The following is a 25,418-nucleotide window of genomic DNA, read 5'->3' as shown; positions in this document are numbered from 1 at the left end:
TTAAAGAAAGCCTTGTGGAATTACTGGACTGTGCAAAAGGCCATTACAAATCACTTCGACCTACTGGTTCTGCCAACACACCCTGAAATATGAGTGTGTATGAGCCTAACACGGTGCCCTCTGTGACTTCTTGAATGTGAGCGCTAATGAAAAGTGACTAAAGGGTTGCTGTAGTGCAATCTGACAAGTGTCCAGAAATAGTCTGCTAATAAAAACAGTTCCCCCTGCAGTCAAGTCTGAGCTGTGATTCAGCCCTGTAAAACGTTTGGGCCCAGTGCTGTCAAAACAAGCAGAGCGCAAGAACATGGTAAATACATGATTAGTCTATATAAGGAATTGCCTTTTGCTCTTGGGAAAAGTCATAATTGAAGAGCTATTGGTTGGTATGTAAACCTTTTACAAAAGGCTTTTACAAGGGCACCTAATTGCACATTCCAGCTATGAGAACATCTGAGCTATTTCAACATCCAACTACATAATACTCTCAGCATAGTTATCATATGAAACAGGCTGTATTTTGGGAATGGACGTTACATTAATCTTTCTTGGTTTGTGAAGAACAGAACTGTGGCCTATTCTACTAAATATATAAATAAAGGTGACGCTGTGTGCTTGCAGTAAAGAAGGTATTTTCCATAGTGCTTAAATTTAATCAATGGGGAATTTCGAAATTCCTCTTTTCTCCCGAGTACTTCCAAATACAGAAGAAGCTAAATGAGACAGTGTGTGTGTGTGTGTGTGTGTGTGTGTGTGTGTGTGTGGAGGGGATGACTAGAAACAGCTGGTTTCTGAGTCCCTACAAGACACAAACATTTGATTGTGAAAGTGATAGATAGATAGATAGATAGATAGATAGATAGATAGATAGATAGATAGATACATACATACATACATACATACATACATACATACATACATACATACATACATACATACATAAAGTATCTGAGTTAAAACAGACAGTTGAGTGTTATGGCAGATTATTGCTCCATAATAATTGCTGTGTCATTATCTTTTACAGACAGACTTGACAGACTGACTGGTGTTTCCTACAACCAGAAACGTCTGATACTCTTATGAGACCTTATGTGGTATCCTTATTGGGATAGCCAAGAACAAACGTGCACTTCCCCACCAGTTTTTTTCCTTTTTTGCAAATGTTTAGGTAAAATGACAACAGACATTTAAATGTGTAGCTCCAGGAACATTTTGACACAACATGCAAGTTAAAATAGAAATGTTTACCCCGCAATGAAGAACAAATAAATCAACGTGACAATAATTTAATGTTTTGTTTTCATTCCTCTCCTCAGTATTCAGTGCCTTCTCCCAGCTATATCATGCTTATTTTCAGGCTCCTATTCTATGTTGGTATTCTTGTAGAACATGTTTACATTAAAAAGCACATTGTTGTTCTTATACTGTCTGTCTGAATATACCTGTAGTCCAGTGGTGGGCCGTCAGGGCCAGCTAAGCCTTCTCTGCTGGCTTAAACAGAATCACTAAGTTATAGCTATTTTATAATTTCACAAATACACTCACTACATGTATTATAATTATTTTTTCCCATTAGCTTATTTTCTCATTGCACAGCTCCTTTCTCCCAATCAGATTTCACTTCTATGTCTCAATGTCTGAGAGGCCTTCTAGTTAGCCTTTGCAGATTAAAGTACATGGGGACGTTAGCCTTGATTGTCATACTCTTCAACCAATCAGATCTTTAGTTTGACATGCTGGGCGTATTCTTTGACGTGCCAGAGCTACCTCGGTAGCCTGTCAGTACGTCAGCATTAACATGCGCTGTGATTGGTCAGTGGGCCAGCGTGACTTTTGTCCAACAGAGAGCTAGCTAGCAGAACTCAGTAGTAGTAAGGTATGGAGAGTTCAGGTTGAAACATATGTAAGTGGAGTTATAACATTTATAGTGTTTTGCCTGGTGTAGTTTTTATGTAGTTTTTTTAACACTCAATGGCCGAAGGAGGAGGAGAAACGGACTTCTAATTAATCACACCAACTACGAACGCTCTTCCTGGCTGACAGCATCGGAGAAGAGTTGCAAATTGTATTGCGTCAACTTTACGGACTCGCATTTGCGGTGACAACTGCCACTTCTGAGCGGATATGTTCAGCCCTAAAACGTATTAAAAACATTTTCCAGAAACACAACCGGGGAGACTCGACTGTCATCGATGGCGTCCACGGCCATCGAGAAGGACCTGTTACTGGAACTGAAGCACACCGATAAACTGTACAACCGCGTCATTGAACAGTTTGTTAACAGAGAGGAGGAAGGACTTTGTCTTTAAGTGAACAGCATTTGGTGAGTGAGCTGCTTTTTGTGTTTTCACATCTGCAGTAGCGTTGTGTGTATGGTGTTGTTTTTTATTATATAGTTAATATCATTCCTTTTCATCTGAATGGCTCTGTGTTTTAGTGACGCAGTTTTGTTGGATTGTTTTGTCATGTTTTGTTATTATTAAATGTGACTGGTTCTTGTGAATTTGTTCTTGTCCTTGTGTTAATTACATTGATGTGGACTACATGCATTGTCCATAAATGATGCAACATCCCGTCATGCGCGTATTTATGTATCTGCACTCTGCAGTTAGTGTATTTGTAGGTGTTGAGCTTCCTGTAACATTGTATTTCACTTTTCAAATGTTGCAGTGTTATGTGAATATGAGGCGTTTACACGAAACAAATAACCTGTAGCTGTGGCGTCATAATGAGGTTATTAGGTGTTTCAACTGTAGTATAGGACGGCACAGAAGGCCCAGGTAGAACATGCACGCCAACAGCTGTAGTCCCAATCGGTCTGAAGCACTCTGAGAAAAATATGTTGCACCATACCAAAGCTAGTTTCCAAGCCGAGGGCTGAGATACTCAGATGGGAGGGGGTATATCCTAATGAGTTGCATGTGACATAGGGAGCTACATCTGAATGGCTTAATGAATTACACATGTTCTGGTCTCCGCAGCTCACAAAACATTTTTCTAGAAGCACTGAAAAAGTGAGTCTTTCATAATATCATCCCTTTAAGTGAGCATTAGGTCATTGAAGTGGCTCCAGTCAAGAAGAAAACGTGACTAAGGAAATGTATTTTTATTCTAAACAGACTAAACGAAAATAGAAACTTGTGAACATTTTCCGTTGGTGTTGACGATCATGCTCTTGTGTTTATGCAGATATTAAATAACATATTTCTCAACCCAAACCATGAGACAGTATAGTATGCAAATAATGGCCATGATTACACACGTTTACAACCACAGCTTTTTTTTTACTGTTGTAGTTTGTGTAACTGGAGTTCAGGTGATGAGATAAACCTTTTCTGTTTGTGTGAAGGTTTTCCCATTCAAGATTGTAGACTGCCACTTCTTTGCTGATTTATTACATTATAACATGATCTTACATTCAGTTACGCGCGCGTGTGTGTGTGTGTGTGCGTGTGTGCTCAAATAGCAAAATGACTTACTTACTTTCTGACAGGTACACACAGTTATAATCACACTCCTGCACTGTGACTTCTGCAAAACATCGCTATCCAAAGTCTTGAGCATGTAACATGTGATAAAGAACAGGCACTCACCCCTCAGGTCACTGCAGCCCTGAGAGGCCCTTTCGTATGTGTGTCATCTCTCATATCTGAATGGCTCCTGAGGACCTTTTGTGTAGTTCATCTGATGCAGACGGGGGTTATTAAGGAGCGCTGCTGGCATACTGGAAAAACAAAACTCCATTTCCTATTTGGCCTAAAATCATGAATATAAAATGTCAGAACATTCCTTTGGAGCAGGAAAAAGAAATTGTAGAAAACTCTCTCAAAACGTCCAGAAAATATACAGTTAAGCCATAGATAAACACACAACGTGGCTATAAAAGAGGAGATAGTTTGACATTATGTAAAGTGCAGTACTTATGTACTTCGGCAGTAACCAAGGAGTAAATGGAAAGATTGTGGAGGAGCTGCAGCTAACTCGATAAATTAGGGAATTCGGATATATAATCACATATCTGTGTTTTGGAGCAAAGTAAGTACATAAATAGGATAACAAATGTGTTATTATAACTTACCAGCTATGGTAGTCTGACTGCACAATACATGCATAGTTAGAGAAAAGACAACACAAAGCTAAAAGTAATAGATAGTGTAAACTGTGGAAACATCCAGTTGCTGCCACAAATGGCTGTAGTACAAATGCAAACTTCACCAAAAGAGATCAAGCCTCATCAGCGGTGCCAGGAATGCTATATGTTAGAGTAGGGCACAGTTGTTGCTCAGTCAGTAATAGTCGATAAAAACAAAGAACAGACTCATCAGAATAAAGGCTTTAGAGGCTCCATCCATGCATTCATAAATTAATTACAAGTGTTCAAGAGCGCTTTAATGAGTGGTTAGATTGTAACAGTAATAGGCGTTTTGCTATCAATTGTGATCCTCTGATTTGGACAAGCAACACAAAACAGATTAAATTGTAGATGCTCAACCAGCACATCAAGTCTTAACTTACATTTGACTCAGCTAAGGTTGTGAATAGTTAAATATGAATGCCTCTGTGACCTATGAAGCCTGCAGGCTCCCCCACTCCAGCTCATGGGGCTTTGAGCATCAATAATTGGCTGATGAAAATCAAGCTGCTCACTGGCCAGTTTCCCAATTAAGCCCCGGTGTTTACAACCCTATCACAGAGAGACTCTAACTGGGAGATCTGGGTTCCACCTCCCTAGTATTCAGATGCCTGCCAGGGCCTGTTAACTTTATGGGGTTCAGTGAGATGTAAAGAGACTGTAGCAGCGCATGGAAGGCTGGGGATGGCTCACAACGCCGCTTTCCATCAGCTTCACCCCGTGACCACCTCTACGCTCAATCCTGTGGAGAGATGTGGAGGCATTACTGGATAGTTAGGGTGAGGAGAGGAGGAGGACGAGTATATGCTGTTCAACTGTGTTTAGCGACACACAAAAAAACACTTTTTCTGTCATCTGCGCAGCATTTTCCATCTTTTCATTACTATGTGAACAGAGGTTAAACACGAATATTGAAATTAGATTTTTCAAAGTTAATATTGTATTTAGTTATTACACATGTCTGCATAGCTATATTGAGTTAGTATGGCGGAAAAAAAGTAATAGTATACCATGTCCAAAATAGTTTAAAAGGCCATATTATAGTATGTTGGGAAAAGAAAATTATAGTGTAGTATGTGAAATAAAAGTTGTAGTATAGTTTGTTGGAAAAAGTCATAATGTAGCATGTCTAAAAAAGTCACATACGCACATAACAATGTTATGAAAATGTAATTGTATAGTATGTAAAAAACAACTAACTACATAGCATAGCATTTTGCAAAGTTACAATAGAATCATAGAATTTGATGTATAAAAATTCATGTCGAAAACCCAAAACTCATAGTATAGAATGTAAAAAAAAGAGTATAGTTTGTCGAAATGTTTAAATAAATGAATAGAATAGAATTTGTATATTCAAGGATAATTTATTGTCATTATGCAAAACAGGGATGCACAACTAAATGCAGTTGTAGCCCATTTGCAACGCAACCAATGACATGACAATCAAAACAAAAACAAAACAGTGGTGCATTCCCATTTTTATTTTATTTTGCATCAGCAGGACTGTAAACGGCAGCAAAAAAAATAAAACTGTTATCTTGCCAGATAATATGTCCGACAACTTAACATTAAAAGTCAGTAACCACAGTCCACCTCTTCTTGCGTTGTCTTGCAGTCCGCCCATCAAGTGCAGCTTGATCCGGAATGAACGACGAAGACGGGTTTCTGTAAATATGTGGTCACAACAGTCACCGGCCTCCCGTTGATGGTTTGCCCGAAGTCTTATTTCATCACTCTTATTATCTGCGCTCGGACATCAGACAGCTAGCGAGGTAGTGAAGTGGCCTTAGGTCCTAGCTTGGTTAGCTTAGCTTCCATCCACTCCTACCTCTCATCTGTGGGGCAGTTTGGTGGTGTTCGGCCTGGCAGGTTGGTGATTGTCTAAAAGTCCACTGCACTTTATCCCTAAGCTTCCTTTTCCATAGTTGATGAATGTATACTGTCATATGCCATTAGTGCTAGTGTACTAAACACAATTCATGGGAGCTACCGGCCACAGCATGTTCCGCACTGCCGTTGTCATATCAAGTAAGGGATGTATCAGAGTTCTTCATGCCCAGTCACCCAGCTCACCGTCAGTACTTTTCCATTCACCCCGCCTCCTCTCCACTCTGCCTGCCAGCCACTCCACCTCATCAGTCAACTCTTGCACCTGCTCACACAGCTGTTTCCCATCTCCAATCAAGTCACTATATAAGCCTCTCCTGTGCACTCACTCATTGACAGATTGTTCTTCGGCACTTATGCAAGACTTTGTTATGGACTGATTTTCTTTTGCCGACCCTACCGGCCTCTGAACTACCTGTCTCGACGGATTTCCGGTAAAACCACCAGCCTTCTGTCTCCCACCTTGAGATCTGCTTCTGCGCCCTTAGTTCCAGTTTGCCTGTGGCTGCTTGGCGTTTACATCACAGGACGACGCTGTGTGAAGGTTTAGGGAACCAGCATCCTTCCTACTTTCCCGGTGGTGTAAATTACTCTGAAAAGGTTCTGTTAATATGCTAACTATTTCCCGCAAGCCTTTATTTTGTAAGTGCCTTTGTATGTTTTGGGTCTTTTAATTTTGAAGCTGTTCCGGCGAGACCGGAAGTAGATGTACATCTTGTAACATGACATTACATAAAGTACCGAAGGATAATGTGTTCATAAGTATTTCTCAGAAGTACATGAGTCACTTTATAAGCACCTAGCTGGAACAGGAACAAGGTACTTTGTGTTTTATTTGAGCTTTTTTAATTAATTAACTTGTAAAATGTAGCCCAGATAGCAAACTGACTCTGCCCCGGAGGTACCATAGGCTCCGGAACAGATGCGTAAAACGGGTCCGGAGTGGTGTCCAGATACACAGCATCTGATGTGGAACGGATCCGCGTCAAAGATCCAGACCAGATCTGTCCCGTGTCCTCTCAGCAGCTCCCTGGGCTCTAATCCCAACTCTGGGCCCCGACTATAAAATAAATAAATAAAAAAGGTAATTACATCGGCATCAATGGAAAAAAGAAATGCAACCATAAATAATCTAACTTCTTTTTATTAAAGTACATCCATTTGCAAGGATTTTAGACCATCACATGTATGTACACGATAATATAAAATACACATTCAAGTTTGTTCAGTGGGGGGTTGTTGACAGCTACCCCGGTCTGCTGTCAGGTTGAACCACCGAATTGCATGTTTCAGAATCTCATCGTCTGTGGCCACATGTGATGTGATTCTTTCTGACGGCATCTGTAATCGGACAAGCAGATCATACATAATCGCATGAATCATCACTGTCTATGTAGTAGTCTAAAAGCTAGTGGCTGTCTGACATTTAAAAGGTTTTCTATTTCATATTCGGAGCTAATATCATATAACCATTATCTATGTAAAGATAGTCGAGTAACATTTACCCGAGTAGAGAATGAAGTTGCTATTCAAATATTGAATTTAGCAATGTTAAAAAGGAGAAGATCTGGGAAACATGCTAATTTCTAAGTTTGCACACCTAAGACCTCTGGGTGACACCACATTGTTTTCATTACATATTGGTTACAAAAAAAATGCTATTGATATCTGATACTTTAAAGAATGTATTATCTAGTGTTAATTACAAACAATAGTTCGAATCAAGATTAATTTTGATCAGATTTGCTTGATGCTTAAAACAAAACTCACCACACTCTTCTTCAGCTGAAGTTTGGAGGCTTCTTTAATCTGCTCCTCAAAAAGTTCCACTTCCTCCACTGAGGTTATTGGGAACTGAATGTGTTCTCCAGTCACTTTGGCTTCTTGGCCAGTTGTTTGTTGGTTCCTGACGATATTGTCAACTATGCCAATCAATAAAGGGGGTTAGAAAAATACTCATTAGTCATACTATAACACTGAATGACACTTTTTTAAAAATGAAGGTAAAAAAAGTTCCAATGAAAATAAAGAAAAACATATACGTATACACTGACATATGCTTTCTCTTGAGAACATGAATAAAAGCAATTCTGGACTCTCGCCATGTTGCACACTCCCCATTGTGTGTACCTATCTGCTGGCTTCCCCATCATCTGCCTGGCCTTGCCTACTCTCAATGTCCCCTACTGGTTTGTCTGCTTTGACTGTTGCCGGATCCTCTGCCAAAACCACCAGACACAGGAACAGCTTCTTTCCGCTGGCCGTCACTCTGATGAACAATTAATCAGACACCTCCATCTGCACTACTTGCACTTGCACTATTACCACCTTTCTGCACTAATATCCCAAACTCATTGTCCATTGTCCTTAAGTTCGTATATTATTCGATATGTCTTTAATGTCTCTTTTATATTTCTCTTGTTTTTTTTGTAAATAATATGTACGAGGAGCGCAACATGTATCCGGAGTCAAATTCCATGTATGTGTACACACACATGACCAATGAAGCCGATTCTGATTCTAATAACTACTTCTTCTACCTGCTCCTCTACTGTATTGTTACCTTTACCTGAACTGTACTGTGTGTGTTTGGGTCAATGCCACCACCCACTCAACTGTTTCTTGGTTCAGTTCAGCCCACTGAACCAACCAGGTAATCAGATTTATTGACGTACTAATGAACTGTACTGTTTGTTGCTTTACCTGCACTGTACATACTGAGTTAAGCATTACAAGTCATTACAGACTGTTCCTAGTCTGCTGTGTGACGCAATAGGGTCCTACCACATGCATGTTGGAGTCATTGTATAATATAAGTTTTTGTATAATATCATTAAAAGGTTTTTTAAACAGTCAAATTATATTAAGTTTGAATAAATCTCTCATATTTTTAGAGCTCAATCATAAAAGTCTAAGTAGGACCCGATCAGGTTCAGAGAGAGTGGCTTTTTTGTTTTTGAAGGCCAGGGACAAAGGAAGATGGAAGTGCAGATGGCGGGCTGAAGGAGGCGAGGATGAGCGGAAGGAAGTGAGTAGGTTGGTTAGTTAGTGTAAGTCATGTTTAACTACAAACCCACCAGAGCCAGCGGATCATATCAAAAAGTTGTGTTTTCATCTCCGCCATTGTTCCCTGTTGCTGGTGCGAAATGCATTCTCGGTAGGAATTCATGAAATGATCCGCTGGCTCTGATCTGTGTTGTGGCTAAACATGAAATATATTTCGGTTTGGGTGGATCTAACAAGCAATGTGTGGTTTGAGAGTTTAATATTTGTGAGTGTGTGGGTGGTTTTCTTTTTTTCCGCTTCTGACGCTAAGGGACGCAGAAGAAGGGCGAGGACGAGCGGAAGGAGGCGAGAATGAGAGGACGAGCGGATGAAGGTGAGTATGAGACGACGGGTGGGAGTGAGTGGGCGGGTGGGATCTAGAGACAGTATCTAATTGGGTGAAAGTGGCCCTGAACATTTACAACACTAAAAGTATTGTGTTTGGCTCTAGGAATATGTTTATTGGTGCCAGGTATGGCAATAGAACAGGTCAAGAAGACCAAATTACTAAGTGTCGTGTTGGATGAAAAGTTGTTGTGGTCTGAGCAAATTGACGGTATTGTGACTAAGATGGGAAGGAAGATAGCAATGGCTAGAAAGTGCTTCACTTATTTAACATCCTTGCTTATTCGTCAGGTGTTTGCAGTCCTCTGTCTTTTGTCATCTGCAATACTGTCCAGTCATATGGCGGCAAAGAAAGACTTAAATAAACTACGATTAGTTCAAAACAGAGCTGCCCGATTGGCACTCCAGTGCTCAATAAGTCCTATTGATTAGTGGAACAATGGGATACCATTGGCAGGAATGTGTATTTCGTCACCCACATGCATAAACCACAAATAAAAGTGATGAGATCCCTTAAAATTAGTTGGATAAATCATCTGAGCACCATTAATATCTGCACAAAATGTTATGGCAATCCATCCAACAGTCATTGAGATATTTGACTAAGTCAGAGGATCCTTAAAATCAGTTATATTTTTGTCTGGACCAAAGAGGTGGCCTGACCCACGGAAAAACACCCCTAAAGACAACAATTGTTCTGTGTTCATTTCAAGTGTTTGACTTTTAAGATCAAGATTAACAGTTCACAAAAATCACCTGAAGACTTTTTTTTTAGTTTGTATGAAAGTCAGCCAGATGACTGAGAGTCAATATCAAGTATTGCACACATAGTATTTTATGCATTGTATGCATATATTCAGTAGAACCTCCATCTATACAAATTTACTGCACATACATGTACACAATTTACTCTAAACTCTCATTTGCATATTCCGGAACACTTGATGCTACAGCAAAGACTCATGATAGAACATTCCATCATGTTCCATGTTCCTTCCCAACAGCTTGTTCATGTTGGAAACTTTTTCACTCTGCAAAGAAGACAAAGACTCTGCAAGGTTCTCCAGCCCTTAAAGGAGGTCGAGGTAAGTGAGAATTGTTGCAGAAATCTGCGTTCACTGGTGTTAATGATCCATAGGACTTATCAGGTGGAGACGGCACTAATTTAGAGTTAATAGCATGAGATAAACCTCTGATTCCTGCTTTTAAAATGTATCCCATCAGTTAACTCTTCAGACCGTGGTGGAAGATGAACTTAGGTCTTTAGCATAACTGTACATCAGCTAGGGCTTTGGTATATTGATCAAAATAGACTTCAATTCACAAAAATTACAAAGAAAAACACATTTTCTTGCAGATAGTTTGGGATTTTCTCTCAGGTTCAGACGGCGAGGGACGCGGAAGGAGAAGATGAGGAGAGGGCGAGCGGGAGTTAGTGAGTGGTAGGTTAGTTAGTGGGTGGGTGGGTTTCTTTCTTCCCCGCTTCTGACGGTGAGGACGAGTGGAAAGATGCGAGGACGAGAGGAAGAAGGTGAGTATTCTAGGGCAGGAGTGTGTGGGTGGGTGGGTTGGTTAGTTAGTAAGTGGGTGGGTTTCTTTCTCTGGCGGAAAGGGACACAAAAGGAGCCGAGGACGAGCGGATGGAGGCGAGACGGAGAGGGCGGGAACAAGGAGGTGAGTACAAGAGGGCGGGTGGGAGTGGGTTGGTGGGTGGGATGGTTAGTTAGTTAGTGGGTGGGTTTCTTTTTTGTTCGCTTCTTCGAGGACGAGAGGAAAGATGCGAGGACGAGAGGAAGAAGGTGAGTATTCTAGTGAGTGAGTGGGTTGGTGGGTGGGTGGGTTGGTTAGTTGGTTGGTTAGTTGGTTAGTTAGTGGGTGGGTTGGTTAGTTGGTTGGTTAGTTAGTTAGTTAGTTAGTTAGTGGGTTAGTTGGTTAGTTAGTTAGTTAGTTAGTTAGTTAGTTAGTGGGTGGGTGGGTGGGTTTCTTTTTTATCGTACTCTCCTTCCGACCGCCCTCTTGACCTGATGGCGAGGGACGCGAAAGGAGGAGAGGGCGAGCGGGAGAAGATGAGTACGAGAGGGCGGGCAGGAGTTTGTGAGTGGATGTGTAGGTTAGATAGTGGGTGGTTAGTTAGTGGGTAGGTGTTTTGAATTTTTTTTTATCATACTCACCTTCTTCTGACCACCCTCTTGACCTGATGGCGAGGGATGCGGAAGGAGGTGAGGGCAAGCGAGAGAAAATGAGTACGAGAGGGCAAGCGGGAGTTAGTGAGTTAATGTGTAGGTTGTTTTTTTCGCTTCTGGCAGCAAGGTGGGATGGTTAGTTAGTTAGTGTGTAGTTAGAGTGTTTCTTTTTTTCTCTTCTGACGGCGGGGGACGACATGAGTAAGATGATGGTGAGCCACTTCAAACTCTGGACTCATGGAAGCAGCCGCCAACCGGCTTCACAAAGCCTTTCCAGCACATGATGACAAAGTATTTTCTTACTGTATCTTTATTGTCTCATGCTTTGTAGCCTTTGTAGCACGGTAATGGTAATCATGTTTGTCCTGCAGGTATAACTGGACCCAGTTGTGGATACCAGTGATCTCCTGGCCGAACTTGGTTTCTCCCACAAACACATTTTCAAACCTACAGGAATCCTGTCTAATAAAAAAATAATAATACATATTTCAAAGATTGGCTTATTATGTCTCCATTTTATGGCCTCATTCATCCTGAGATTATAACTTTATGTCCAATTATCATCTTTGTTTTAATTGCTGATAAAACACTAAAGGTATAGGGGTCGATGAGACTCTTCTATAAAGAAGCAGTTGAATATCAAATAATTGCAAATTTATACATTTTTTATAAAGCTACATTTTTATCTTCAAATGATGGCTGGATAGTTTAAATTGTTGGCAAAATATAAAAAAACTCAATGCAATGACATCACATGCTCTGCGCTGCGCCACATACATCCATTAGAAAGTCTGAAACGGTCTAATTGTTGGAATTCTATAGCATGTCATATGAATTAAAAAAATAGGTGTAGAATAGTAACATAAAAATAATCTTGGTATATGATGAGACAGGTTTTAAAAAGGTTGTTGTATAGTATCCCCAAAATGGTCAATAAGGTATCAAAGAAATGTCATAGTATGTCTAAAAATCTATTGTACAGTCTGTTGCTATCAGTACATCAATATTAGAGGATACAAACTGTATTTTACAGTATGTTGAAAAAAAAGTCACTATAATTATATATTTTTTAAATCCTCAAAAGTCAGAATATACAGAAAAATGTCCTAGACGAATGTCGGGGAAGAAAAGTCAATGAATGGTTTCGCAAGTTTTATATTATATAGTGTCAAACAGTCATTCTGTAGGTAGTCATGAAAATATATTAAACATTCTTTTGTTTGGTATGCCATCCAAATGTCATAAAAAGTAATTGTATAGTTTGTCATATAAATGTCATATAGCGTAAAAGGTCATAAATAGAGACCATCTTGCGGTGGGATTACACCGTCTGTGACGCCAGATCGGTCTCGGGAAGTAAAGTGGACGCCCAATGTACCCTTTCCTACTTCCTACTCTCTATTTCCTGCCTTCATTTCGATTTCAACTACACACCTGAAGTTTGCACTTGTGTGAGGCTACTGCTGTGACACAATCTGTCCACAGACAAACAGCAAGTGAAAGAGGACCGTGTACACTTCCCCCCCATTTATTGTTGGGAACAAAAGACGATATTTTAACCATGTAGTAATTTATGAACTTTTACTGTGGGAAAGGTTATGAACAGGCTAAGGTTTGATATGTCTGTCATGTACACACACATAAGTATTTCAAGTATCTTAAATGGATCAGAGAGTAGAATCATGTTGTCTTTTCAATGGAGCGTCCCCATAAATTTGATCAGTTTTGAATCCAAAGCGCTGCTCCCTCGTGAGCCGTCATTGGTTAAAAGACGAGTTCGGCACAGTGTGCACCTGTGGCGAGCAGAATGTGGATTAAACTATAAAAATGTTAAAATAACAGGGAACTGAAGCTCCTCGCATTAGTTTCTGATACTCTCAGACTCCCACATGTCAGATAACCAAATCAAACTGTGAGCTTTGTTTTCATGACTCAGCTTTTCATGGAAAGTGTTTTGTTTTCATAAAGGCTGAACATGAGCTTATCTCTCTGACCTTTACTCCGCTACTAGTGCTGTGTTGCTCATTTATTTGTGTCTGACTAATATATTCACAAACCTCATGCGTGCTCATTATTTACCAAGTGTTTTTTTGCTGACCAGACCTTTTTAAATGGATAATTAATGGATAATTAGAAAATGCAGTAATTAAACAATGAATCTCAAAACTGCTGAATCGGGGGGTTTAGTGAGTATCTGTTTTTGCAATCAGTTCAGAGGCTGCTACAAATACATGTGTGTGTGTGGTTGTGCATAGTGTTCATGCATGAGTAAAGATGCTTAAATAAATGATTTTTTTTTTAATAATACAATATTGTCATATTACTAGAATTACAGTTATTCAAGCTTGACTTACACCTCGTAGTCAGCTTTAAACTGGTGCACTCTTTCAGCAGTGTCACATTCAATAAACTTTCATAATGTACATTTGACAACTTAAGCTTCTCGCTGTTGGTTTCAATTGAACATTACTTTGCTAACCTCATGTGGCTGGTTTATTTTAAAGTGGAATCTTACATTGAAGCATTACTGACATTACAGAGCTGTCTGCCATTGTCAGTTATGAACGTTGTCACTACCACATTCAATTCAATTCAGTTTATTTTGTATAGCCCAATATCACAAATTACAAATTTGCCTCAGAGGGCTTTACAATCTGTACACATACGACATCCCTGACCTTTGACCTCACATCGGATCAGGAAAAACTCCCCAAGAAAACTGAAAAAAACCTTTCACTGGGAGAAAAGGGAAGAAACCTTCAGGAGAGCAACAGAGGAGGATCCCTCTCCCCGGATGGACAGAAGCAAGAGATGTCATGTGTACAGAATGAAAAGCATTACAGAGTTACAACACATTTAATGAATAGGACATACATTGCATTGTGGGATATCTCTGCCAGCTTTGTGTCGAGGGTTCGCATATGGTAATATTTCACAGCAAATAGTATGCAATTCCCATGCTATTGTTTTCATACTAAGGTTTCAAACCTACAACAAATCTCCCGCACCGTGTTAGCATCCTAAACAGCATGTTCTTTATCATTACTTCCACCTTTTTGTCAAATCCGTGACCAGGAAATATTGACGGGCCTCTTTTATCTACTTCTCAGATGCTCTTGTTTGAACATCATCTGAAGTTTTGTAATTGTTATATTGTGATTGATTTATTTCACTTTCCTGTGACCAGTTATGCCATTATACCTGCATTCTGTTTTCACACATTTTATTTGACGAATAATGGTAATATAAATAATTGACCATTTGTCTATTTCGGTACATTTTTTTGGCACAAAAAAAAACAAATCAACAAAACTAATTCACTTTCTATTTGCTGCCACATTAGTCATTTTGCCATCCAATTCCTTTCGATAGTGGAATCTAATGCTAATCCAAAATGATCTCAGTCAGCACAAATCATTTTCCACAGGCCAATTATCAAACTATTCCTCCAAACTAAACACACTTCCTTACCCTTTATTCAGCCAATAGATGTTATTAATTTATGTAATTAAAAAGATCCTTTTATTTGTCACTTAAAATTGGGCTCTTGCTGGAACACCATTCTCTACAAGGACCTCTTTGCAGATGCAAATGTAAACGTATGTAGAATGAATATTTAACCAGTGTGTTGTCTTCAGAAGTGTTTCCGTCTCCATGCAGGTCTGATTTGTCTCCGTGTGAAAGCATAAATTAGAGGTGCTGGATCCACTAGCAGACCTTTATGACCACACTTTCACTCTTCACTTGTAACTGCTGCCGGCCTTACTTCAGTTTTTAATGGCCTCCAATTAGAGTGGAAGAAACTTTTCAAAGTTTATGACATGGAGTCAGTGTGCTCGAGGTACTTCATTATTTCATAGGAGTAAAAGGGGAAGTCACTGCGGTAACCACAGCTGGACTTCTTTTATATACAAAAATGAACTCTTCATGAAAAGATGTTATACTTGGATGCCTCATTAACAGTTCAAACATTTTTTTTTTTTACAGAGAAACAGTCCAAAGCATCCTGACTGACAAAATAAATGTTTTGAGAGCACATTTCTCATAAGTAAAACATATATAAACTGAACTATTATTTTTGAGAGCAAAGGTTTTTGATTTGCACCCAAACATTCTAGTTTCTTAAGCAAAACTAACAAATAATAAATAAATGTTTATATATTTCTTACTTACAAATGAGAAATTTGCTCTCAAAACACGTTTGTTTGTTTGCGTAATAAAGACACAAACATACCTTCGTATGGGATGCACATGGCCCAGGACAACAGGGCTCTACAGCAGGTGATGAAAGCACCCGGAGCATCACTGGTACCATCCACCAAACACAGTGACATTGGTGAAGAGGAGCCTGTAAGAGCCCAAAGACAAACCCCGGGAACAGCCTGTTCACGCGGCTGCCGTCTCACAAGATATACAGAATTATAATCTGTCGTACAACCAGACTGCAAAGCAGGGTCTTTCCTCAGGCTGTGGGGATCCTAACATCCTCCACATTTAATATAGTTTTTTCTGTGTTTCTCTTGTGTAGAAAACTAGTACTATAAACTGCATTTTGTTGCAAAATCCTGTTGTACAATTACAAGAAATAACCTTGAAATACAAAGAAGAAACAAAAAGCACCAGATCAGACGATTTGAATATTTTATTAATATGTAGAAAATGTATTAAAAAAGGAACTATATCATACATGTTTAAGTCAAACTAGAGCTACATTTGACAATAATATCCAAGGTTATCCAACAATAAATCCTTAGTTTCAGCATAATGAGCTTCTCAAACAGTCAAGATTTTGTCAACATTTATATTTCATGGCAAGATTTCAAATCAATGCAGTTTTAGTGTCTGGCTTACATAACATACTGTATATCACCATACAGGTGGTTGTATCAGTTAACTCACATGTAAAAGTAAGACTATGAAATAAAGCATTTTCAGTTCGATATCGTAAAGGACCATGTGTCACTGATTGTATTTTGTCACAATGATGCATCAGTCAGAGTAATTGGAAAATAAATAGAAGTTGAATAATCAATAAGATTTACAGGTTTCCTGTTCGAAGCTCAGTAAAATCAAATAGTGACACGGTGTGAGTGTATTCCAGTGACGGGCTAAGTTTTAATTTAAAAAGATGGAGATTCTCTTTTCAATCCATCCCTTTAAAAAATATTTTTAATTAAGAATTAGTTGGCTTGCAATGAGGAAAACAAATGACTTGGTTGATGTTGTGGGACAGACATCATCATAACAAAGAACAATTCAGGCTCTTTTGACAATGTCATTCCAGGCGTGTTGGGGTTATTTTTTTAAACAAATGGAAAAATAATAAAACATTTCCAAATTAATGCAACCCGACCTAAACAATTTTCGTTTGTTGATGAATGATTAAATGAAGGAGAAAAAAAGTAAAAGAAATTATAATAAGAACATCTTATAGTTTGCCATTAGATAAAATCCCTTACAATACAAATAACATTATGTTCCTTTTCTGCAAAGCTTCGTGACCTTTGTCCATTGTACAAAAATGCAAACTTCATCTAAATAGTTAATGAAATAAGTACTTGGAGAATTCCCTATTCTACTATAAATCACTGTGGGAGATGGATTGCATGAGAGGATCTGAAACTGTCACTTTGACAGTGAACCATAAATCAGACCAGGGAAAGGTCACCTGTTGAAACCGTTTTCTTATAGATTATATTTTAGGTTATGTTGGTTTTAGTTTGCCCTTGTGAGACATTTTACGGTTTGCACAACATTTTCGAGGCCTGATGAATCTATATCTACATCTTCTACCTTACAAACTATTTCAAGAGAACCTTTTACCTAGATCAGCAAAGAAACATGTCACGACCAAACATATTCCGATGACATTTGTTATTTACTTTCAGACTCGATTGCACTTCAGTCAACATGCAGTGGGCGCCATTCCCCTTCAACATAACAATGGTTAAAAGTACAGCAGTTAAAAGGGAAATGTTTCAGAAGGCAATCTGAATTAGTTTGCATCTAAGGATGAAGTCACAGTATCTTCAACTCTATATCTATGTGAGTATATTAGTAGTTAATAGAGGGGAAAGTCACCAAAAAAGAAATTAAAAATATACACAGGATGCAAGCCAGATTTTCTGGTTTGCTTCAATAACATAACTGAAAAGAAGAAATAGACTTAAGAATGAGATTTCCAGTTGTTAATATGTGGATTATTTAACATATATATAAGACCACGTGTTGCTTGCAGTGATGGTGACATTGATTTCCAAGGATTGGACCACACATTTTCTTAATTATTGACCGTATGAAGTTAGAGAAGAGACTTTACGCGTTATACAAGGTTGGTCTTTAAACATGTTCCTTTAACAGAGGGAGAAACAAACTCAATGCACTGGCATTGAACGCTTTGTGTGACAATGTGAACACTGAATGAAACCAAATGCTGGGCATGCTGCAGATTACGCCCACCCGACTAAAAGAATGCAGTCTCTGCCATATTTGCTGATTTTGTTGTTTCACTGGGGCTTAAATAGCGACGCGAGTAAAAGAAGGTCACAGAAGAAAAACTTGGCTCCACTCCACGCGCTGTTCTGCTTTCTTTGTATACTTCATTTCAGCTGGCAGTACTGGAGAGGCCGGTCTGAAACCTATGCACGATGGCCACCCTGACTTTCTTTTGCATAGAAGGCAGTGTTCACATTGCATAAAATAACGCCAAGGGACACGAATAACATAAAAGTCCCTGAAAAGTGAGAATCTATTAATACAGGAAAAAGCTGCTTCTGTGACTTTGGTGACAAAACAAACTGGCATCCTTCCAAACAGCAGGCAGAGTCTTTATTATGCAGAGCTTTGGTTAAAGCTAGGGTATGCAATATATTTTTGGGATCATTGGCAAAGAATTCCATAATAACCTTTCAGTATATTTTAGTTTAAGTCGTCCGAGAGAAAACTCAACTTCTGCACCTCCTCCCGACTCTGTTTTCAGGCTTCAGAAAGTCTAGCCCATACTGGGAGACTTTGACCAATCAGAGATCTCAGGTTTCAGATAGAGGGTGTATCCGATTGGTGCACGTCCCTTTCACGCCGGATTCAAAAGTGGAATATCCTGCAGCAAAAGGCTCTTCAAACTTTGGCAACAACCCACACGACAAAGCAACCGGCCAAAAGAAGGAAGACGGACTATTCAAAAAGAGACAATATCAGGGAAGCGTTTCTAAAATAGAGAGAGAACACATTGCTAATAGTTTGGTTAGCTTCACGGCTATGGTTAGCATAGCTATTAGCAACATTGTCATCTCTGAAACGCGTTGCTGATATTGTAGCTCTGTGGAGTCTCAAATCACAGCAAGTCATCTCAAAGGGCTTCACAGGCCCGAAAGGTTGCAAAGGAAAATAGGACCGGAACTCCTATCGAGTTGCAGCTATTCATGGGCTGTTTTCTTTTTCCTTCACTTTTTTTCAGAAAACTTCCTATTACACTATGCTGAAAGGTTATCAGAGAATTTTTTCCCAGTAATGCCAAAATTAAACTGTCCCTCAGCTTCAACTGTTCCATCTATCTGCACCATCTCTGCAAGCAATCTCAGCATCTGCAACAGGGGACACAGATATTAAATTCGAGGAAATAATATCTAAATCCCCATGAATGACTAAATAAATAATTTAATTGAGTGCACAAGAATAGCTTTGCTGTGTTCCCACTACCAATAATTATAGAGTTTAATAATGAATATTCATTCTGCATTAAAACTTAACACAAAGGATACTGTATTCAACAGTAACACAGACAGAGAGAAATAAAGCAAACAAAATAGATGGTAATGAAACTGTTGCTGGTGCACTGCTTGTTGAATGTTAATTCAGGACGTTCAGTTTAGTTTTTTAATATTATTTTTTTCTCTAATGTCCAGTATTTGTCATGTTTTTTTAATGATTACATTAACTTAATATAGGCTTAAACACCAATGCATCAAATCATATTAAATAGATGATTTTTTTTTGTTGTCACAATATCAGCTATAAAAATATATATATATCTTACAGTTAAGGGTTTTAAGGGCATTTACAGTATATTGTTCGTTAAAAGTGTTTTTTTTCTTCTTCAAAATGGTTAAAATAATGTTAGCTTTCGCAGTCTTGAGGGCATTTCTGAGCACATGTCCTTGCATCCTAGGTAGGCAAATCACAGACTTAAAGAAAAGAAAAAGCTTCTTAGTTTGCCTTTCCTTTTTCTTTTTTTTTTTTTTTTTTTTTTTACAGCAAATAGAACCATTGTCATTCAAAGTATTTCATAAATTACATACAGTGTCCTCTATCATCTGGGTAGACGTACAGCAGGAAAAGATAGCTAAAGCTGGGCTGGAGCAGTGATAAACAGAGTTCGGATATTGTTTCGCCCTCTCTCATATTTCATGATCACATCAATGGTTATTCCAGTTTCTGTGTGATGGTAGTACATTAATAATAATGATATTTGCTTCTATTTCTTTTTTTTTTTACAACTGAATATTAATGAAACATTAGTAGCTTTTTGTCATCACTAAACGGCATTAAAGAGCACGTCAGTGGTGCACACAGATAGCAGAAACATCTGTAAACATAGTCCGAACTCCATTTATCCAGAACTCTGGCCTGCGTGCAGGCGGTTTGTTTATACAGGGGCAGACCGCCTCCTCTTGCTGCTGATGCTACGGAAGTTGAATGGCCTCATCTTCATCTCCACAAAAGGAATAGAGAATTCGTGGCCTTTCCAGTGGTACCAGTTAATTCCCTGTAAGAGTGAAAAGAGTGATTTCAGAGGCTGTTTGAACCAACAGGTCTTTAAAAGGCAAGGCCAGAAAAGACGGAACATTTATAAGAAATAGAGATTCTGAAGACAGAACTGTTATATATTCAGTAAAGCATATTTTTATTTCAACCGTTAAAAGCAGGAGGGCAAACATCCTGACTTAAGAGCTAGCGCAATCATGAATCTAGTGTGATTATAGTCTCACTCCATCCCTGCTAATCCCCATCCCTGCCAAAATCTTCCCATTTGCAGCCTCACACTGAGAGGCAATTTCTCTCTTTCGCGTGTCATTATGCCCTTCCATCTCTGCTCCCACCTGGTTTCATTTCATGTCATCAAACAACAGAGAAGACGGCACAGAGAGCGAAGCAGTGAAGCTCCAAAGCCGGTGCAGTTCAGCCTAATCACAGCTCCACACAACCCCTCGCTTTTCTTTGTTGAGAGAAGCTGGGAGAGAGCGACATCACACACTCCGTCTAAAGGACACTCACTCCCACCTCACCATGTAGTGAGCAAGACAAACACCTGTCAGTGTGAGAATGGGACACCAGTATTATTTTTAATCAAATACGAGTGCATCTTGGTTCATGTTTTGGCTCCGGTCTTTTCCTTCCACACGTGGTTCCACCCAAATGGTAGTTAGAAAATATTTGGTGTCATGTTTCCTGCTGGCTCCCCAACACCATGGAGGTGAACGGATCATTTGAGGTAAACTCAAAGGTTAAGAAATTGCAAAACAAATAAATAAATCAATGTGTCTTTTCTGAAACAGCATCCACGTTACTTTGGACAATCCTTTCCACTTTTCATTGGAACTACTTTCTACCGATGAAGTAGTTTCTCTGAACAGTTCAGCGTAAGGTGATACGGCAACACTGTTTTTGGAAAGATACATTGCTGTTGAATTTTTTTCATGTGAACACCAAAGATGAATTTCACCCACTCACAACCATGAACAATTAAACCAAAAGTATCAGCCTGGCCAGGAGGCTGATGGCCCCGATTGACCCCCGATTGACAAAATGTCCTCTTGGACTCAGGGATGAACCGATTAGATTTTGGTGATCAAAGATCAAGGTCACTGTGACCTCACATCTATGAACTTGATATCTCGGGAACGCCTGGATGTAATTTCATTCCATCTGGCACAAACGTCCACTCAAGGACAAGCTTATTATAAATTGGGGTTCCTGGGTCAAAGGTCAAGGTTACTGTAACCTCACAACACCCATTTTTGGCCCATAATTCAAGGGTTCATATGCTAATTATCACTATTTCCTTATATGTCTAAAAGGATGACCTACTTGACGGACATGGATAGAAACTGCTTCTTGACTGGATGGTGGAGGCATTCAACTGCAAAGTTATTTTAGTTTCTAGCTGTTTGACTCAATGAACCGTACATGAACTGACTATATTCCATTTGTCACATTCACACTTTGATCAGCTGGTGTAGTTATTAGAAGACCGACCTGACTGTGTCTGGACTCTCCGTATTTGCCGTTGAGGTTTGCCCGGTGGCAGTTCTTGTACCACCACGCTCCTTTGTAAGACGAGGCACAGTTAGTGACGGCGATGTCGTTGTCTCGGTCTTTTGTAGAGAAGGGCCGTCCCTGGTGGTAGCTCAGAGAGTCACCTGACATCAGAGGAGAGGCAGATGCAGAACCATAAGCATATGCCAGGAAACATTTACATATGGCCGCGGTGAATAACGGCGTGATGAGGGGACATAAGCGGCCAGGCAGGCAGGAGCGGAATGGGAAAGACATGAGAGTGGAGGGAGAGGTAATAAGTCCTGCTTCAGGCTCTCTGGATTTATTTAGGCAGAGAACATTATAATTACAAACATAAAGGGATGACAGGTAATTCTGGCATATGGTCATGTTGACGGACTGAGAGGATAAAAGTGGAAATGTGGAGGAGTGCTGAGGCGGGTTTTAGACATCAGGGCGGAGAAAAGATGGAGGGGATGGGAGAGCACACACACTTTGCTTTATTAAATCATATCGTATTTATTATACAGATGAAAAAAATGTAGATATTGCAAAAAGCTTTGGATGTTGATGTCCTTTTCTATATTGTAAGTGGGTCGTTCACAAGGATATCATCCACAAAGCCAAGTAAAATACAAAGCAATGCAGTATGGTAACTTTAATGCAATGTATTCAAGCACGTACCAGCGGTGCCGTTGTACTCTCCTATCCTGAGCTTGTAGAGATTTCGTGCATCTCCAATGGAGAATTTGTCATAATTGGCAAAGACTGACTCTTGTCCGTCCTTCATATCAATTCTGAGCTCATAACGGCCCTGGGCAGCAATCTTCTGGATGTTGTCGAGACCTGCAGAGATACAACACACATGATATTGCATTGTATTTAATAACCAAAGATATGAGTATCATACGTATGCCATGGGAGATAGTGCACTTATAATGTCATTGAAGAACACTCCACTTTACCAATCACACATTTTCCTTAAAGGGCTTTACAATCTTCACAGCATATGACATTTTCTATCCATTGACCCTTGATTCAGATGAGGAAAAGCTCCGCATAAATATACGCTTAATGTGGAAAAAAGGAAGAAACCTCAGGAAGAGCAACAGCGGAGGGATCCCTCCTGTAGACCAGACATGCAATAGATTTTACGTCTAAATAAGAACATTAAAATGACATTATTGAACAAAAGCGTGAGAATGTAAAGTAAATAAAATGCAAAGATACCTAAGAATATTGATCGGAGAAGACGTAAAGCCTTTCCACAAAGAATCCATGCTGGTGACATCCGTACGTACACCTCGATAGACGGTTTGTCTTTGTAGGGTAAAGGTTTGATAAGCGCTATGTCGGACGTCTTTGTCACCTAGTTGTATGGATGTGTGTGACTGAGAGTTGTGGAGAGCAGTGGACATTGTCACCACCAGTTTGCCTGCTGCAAATGCCACATGTCGCAACCTTCTGAGATACGCGGCTTTGCTTTCCATCTCCAAGGTAGCAGAAGTGCGGCTCGTTTGAACACCGGCAGGAGATAAGACCCCACGGCGACCTGGGAGATTGGAACTGCCTCCGCTCTCAGACTTCAACAAGCACCCATTTGGAAAAGAGTCTCTTACCTTGCTTAACCCCCAACAGGAGCGTCATATGTACGAAACAGAAGGAAAACATTTAGAAGGCTCGAGCCTACTCTGATAAGGAGGAGAGAGAGCAGAGAAACTACAAGTCTGCTGTAAGGCGTCAATGGAAAACAGATCAAATCTACGCAACAACCCAAAGACACTTACGGTGACAGGGGAAAAGCAATCGTTGTAATAAAATCCTATTCAACACTCAGTCATCTCTAATTACCATTGTATAATATCACTATATTATCAGCAATTAATCTTGCACCCATAATCCCTCCAACACTTTTATGGGATAATAGTGCTCTGTTCCAAACTGCAGTGATTAAAAATTCATTTTGACACACTATTGCACTCTTGTACTATTAAACTACCAATATTACCATCTAGTCACATTTTATTACCAGCCTTTCTCTCACAGAAGCAAAAAGGGGGGAAAAAAAGGAAAGAATGGGATAATGATCGCATATTCACTCACAGACACCCTGGTTTCTCTCTGTTATTACATCATCAAACTGACACTGTGTTCAGCCGGAAAACTGGCTGAGGTCAGTGAGTAGGGAGAAGAGATTGCCCTTGAGCAGCAATAAAAACGGCCGTTTTCAAACTATAATACATAATAATGAAAGCTTAATTTCCATATTCTTTACTGCTGACCAGTCAAGTGCCTCTTCTTTTCAGTTTGAGTGGATTTAATGTCGATGTTTATGGTTCCGTACTCTCCAATATTTTGCCGTTATGTGTGTGGAGGCAGTGATTAGCTAAATGTTCACTCTAATGGTTCTCCATGGACTGTGACCTAATCTGTAAAGAAGAGTGAAGGACAAATGGCCTCAAACTGCAGTGGCCATCTGTATGATGACACAATTTACTTTATACAAGAAAGATTCACTCCTTACACTGGAAATGATTACATTGCAGAGCAAATGCAGTGTGGTCACATGACAAAACCCCCCACAACTGTAAAAAGCTACACATATGTGGAACAAGTCTAATAGCTATCCGAAGTGCAGTAGTTAGTTATTGCACTTTGACTGCTTATCAACACAGCAGTTGAAGCCCATGAGAGCAACCCAGGGCAGGGTTGGTAATCTTGAGTATGCTTAGAGTAGATATACAATGTATGTCTTGATATTTTCTCTAAAATGACATAACTGTTTGATTTAACTCTTTCACATGTAGGATCAATGGGATTATTCCAGTAAACTAAACTGAATTTAGGGGGAATATAGCTTGTAGATGACCACCAGATGGCTTTAATTTTGTAATTCCACATCAGAATCTGCTGATATTGTCTGAGTGACTCTCTGAGGTGGCCGGCTGTCATGTTGATGTGGAACTGGTTTGTATAAACAGGAAGTTTCTCAATGACATTCTGGGGAAGTGCTTATTTTGAAATGTATTCTTTCATATGAGGTATACAAAACTATTCATACAATTGATATTCATGTTTTCTCTGAAACACATTTTGCAGTTATTAGTTATTTTTCTTAATTGGCATCCCTTTTATCTACCATTTAATATTCATACATTTACTTGTATCTAATATTGACAGACTGACTGCCTTAACCCCCTCCCCCCCCCCCCTCTCTCTCTCTCTCTCTCTCTCTATATATATATATACACCTCTATGTATATTGTGACATCCCAATTGCAAAAGCACAGGTGTAAATAATAATATGAATGATGGCTGAATTCCATGTAGCTGCTACAGCTCCATGTTATGGCCCATCCTGGGACACTTGAAGGGAATGAAGCTATTGTTAATGTTATTCCTAACTTCCTACTATGTGAAAAAAGCAGTGCCATGTACAACTCAACGGACTAACAGGACTCTTTTCTACAACAGGCTCGACATGTTGTGACGTACTTTGAGGCCCTGCTGGCATGTTATATGTAATCTAGCATCATGGGGAGATTATTTCA

The 25,418-nt window shown here is 39.5% G+C and overlaps 1 protein-coding gene and 1 long non-coding RNA gene across 3 annotated transcripts in view; one reads left to right on the top strand and one right to left on the bottom strand.

Annotated features, from left to right (window-relative positions):
• The first annotated feature begins 1,814 nt into the window (after window positions 1–1,814).
• LOC117746135 lies at window positions 1,815–11,050 on the top strand. 2 transcript variants are annotated; one of them, XR_004611308.1, is made up of 4 exons: window positions 1,815–2,320; window positions 8,982–9,398; window positions 10,414–10,494; window positions 10,767–11,050. It is a non-coding gene; the product is annotated as an uncharacterized LOC117746135 (long non-coding RNA). The 2 variants fall into 2 exon arrangements; XR_004611307.1 differs by having other exon boundaries at window positions 10,414–11,050.
• A 5,166-nt stretch (window positions 11,051–16,216) lies between these two features.
• The window catches only part of tnr (tenascin R (restrictin, janusin)), an 80,702-nt gene continuing 71,500 nt past the window's right edge, over window positions 16,217–25,418 (bottom strand). Inside the window, exons 26-28 of the mRNA XM_034555006.1 lie at window positions 22,552–22,713; window positions 21,847–22,010; window positions 16,217–20,356 (exon numbers count right to left, since the gene is read on the bottom strand). Of these exons, the coding sequence (XP_034410897.1) occupies window positions 20,237–20,356; window positions 21,847–22,010; window positions 22,552–22,713 (446 nt within the window). The 3' untranslated portion in view covers window positions 16,217–20,236. The remainder of the gene's footprint in view (window positions 20,357–21,846; window positions 22,011–22,551; window positions 22,714–25,418) is intronic.

Source organism: Cyclopterus lumpus, chromosome 17 (genome assembly GCF_009769545.1).
Source record: "Cyclopterus lumpus isolate fCycLum1 chromosome 17, fCycLum1.pri, whole genome shotgun sequence".
NCBI lineage: Eukaryota > Metazoa > Chordata > Actinopteri > Perciformes > Cyclopteridae > Cyclopterus > Cyclopterus lumpus.
Note: the sequence above shows the minus strand (reverse complement) of the source record. Positions and strands in the feature narration are given on the sequence as shown.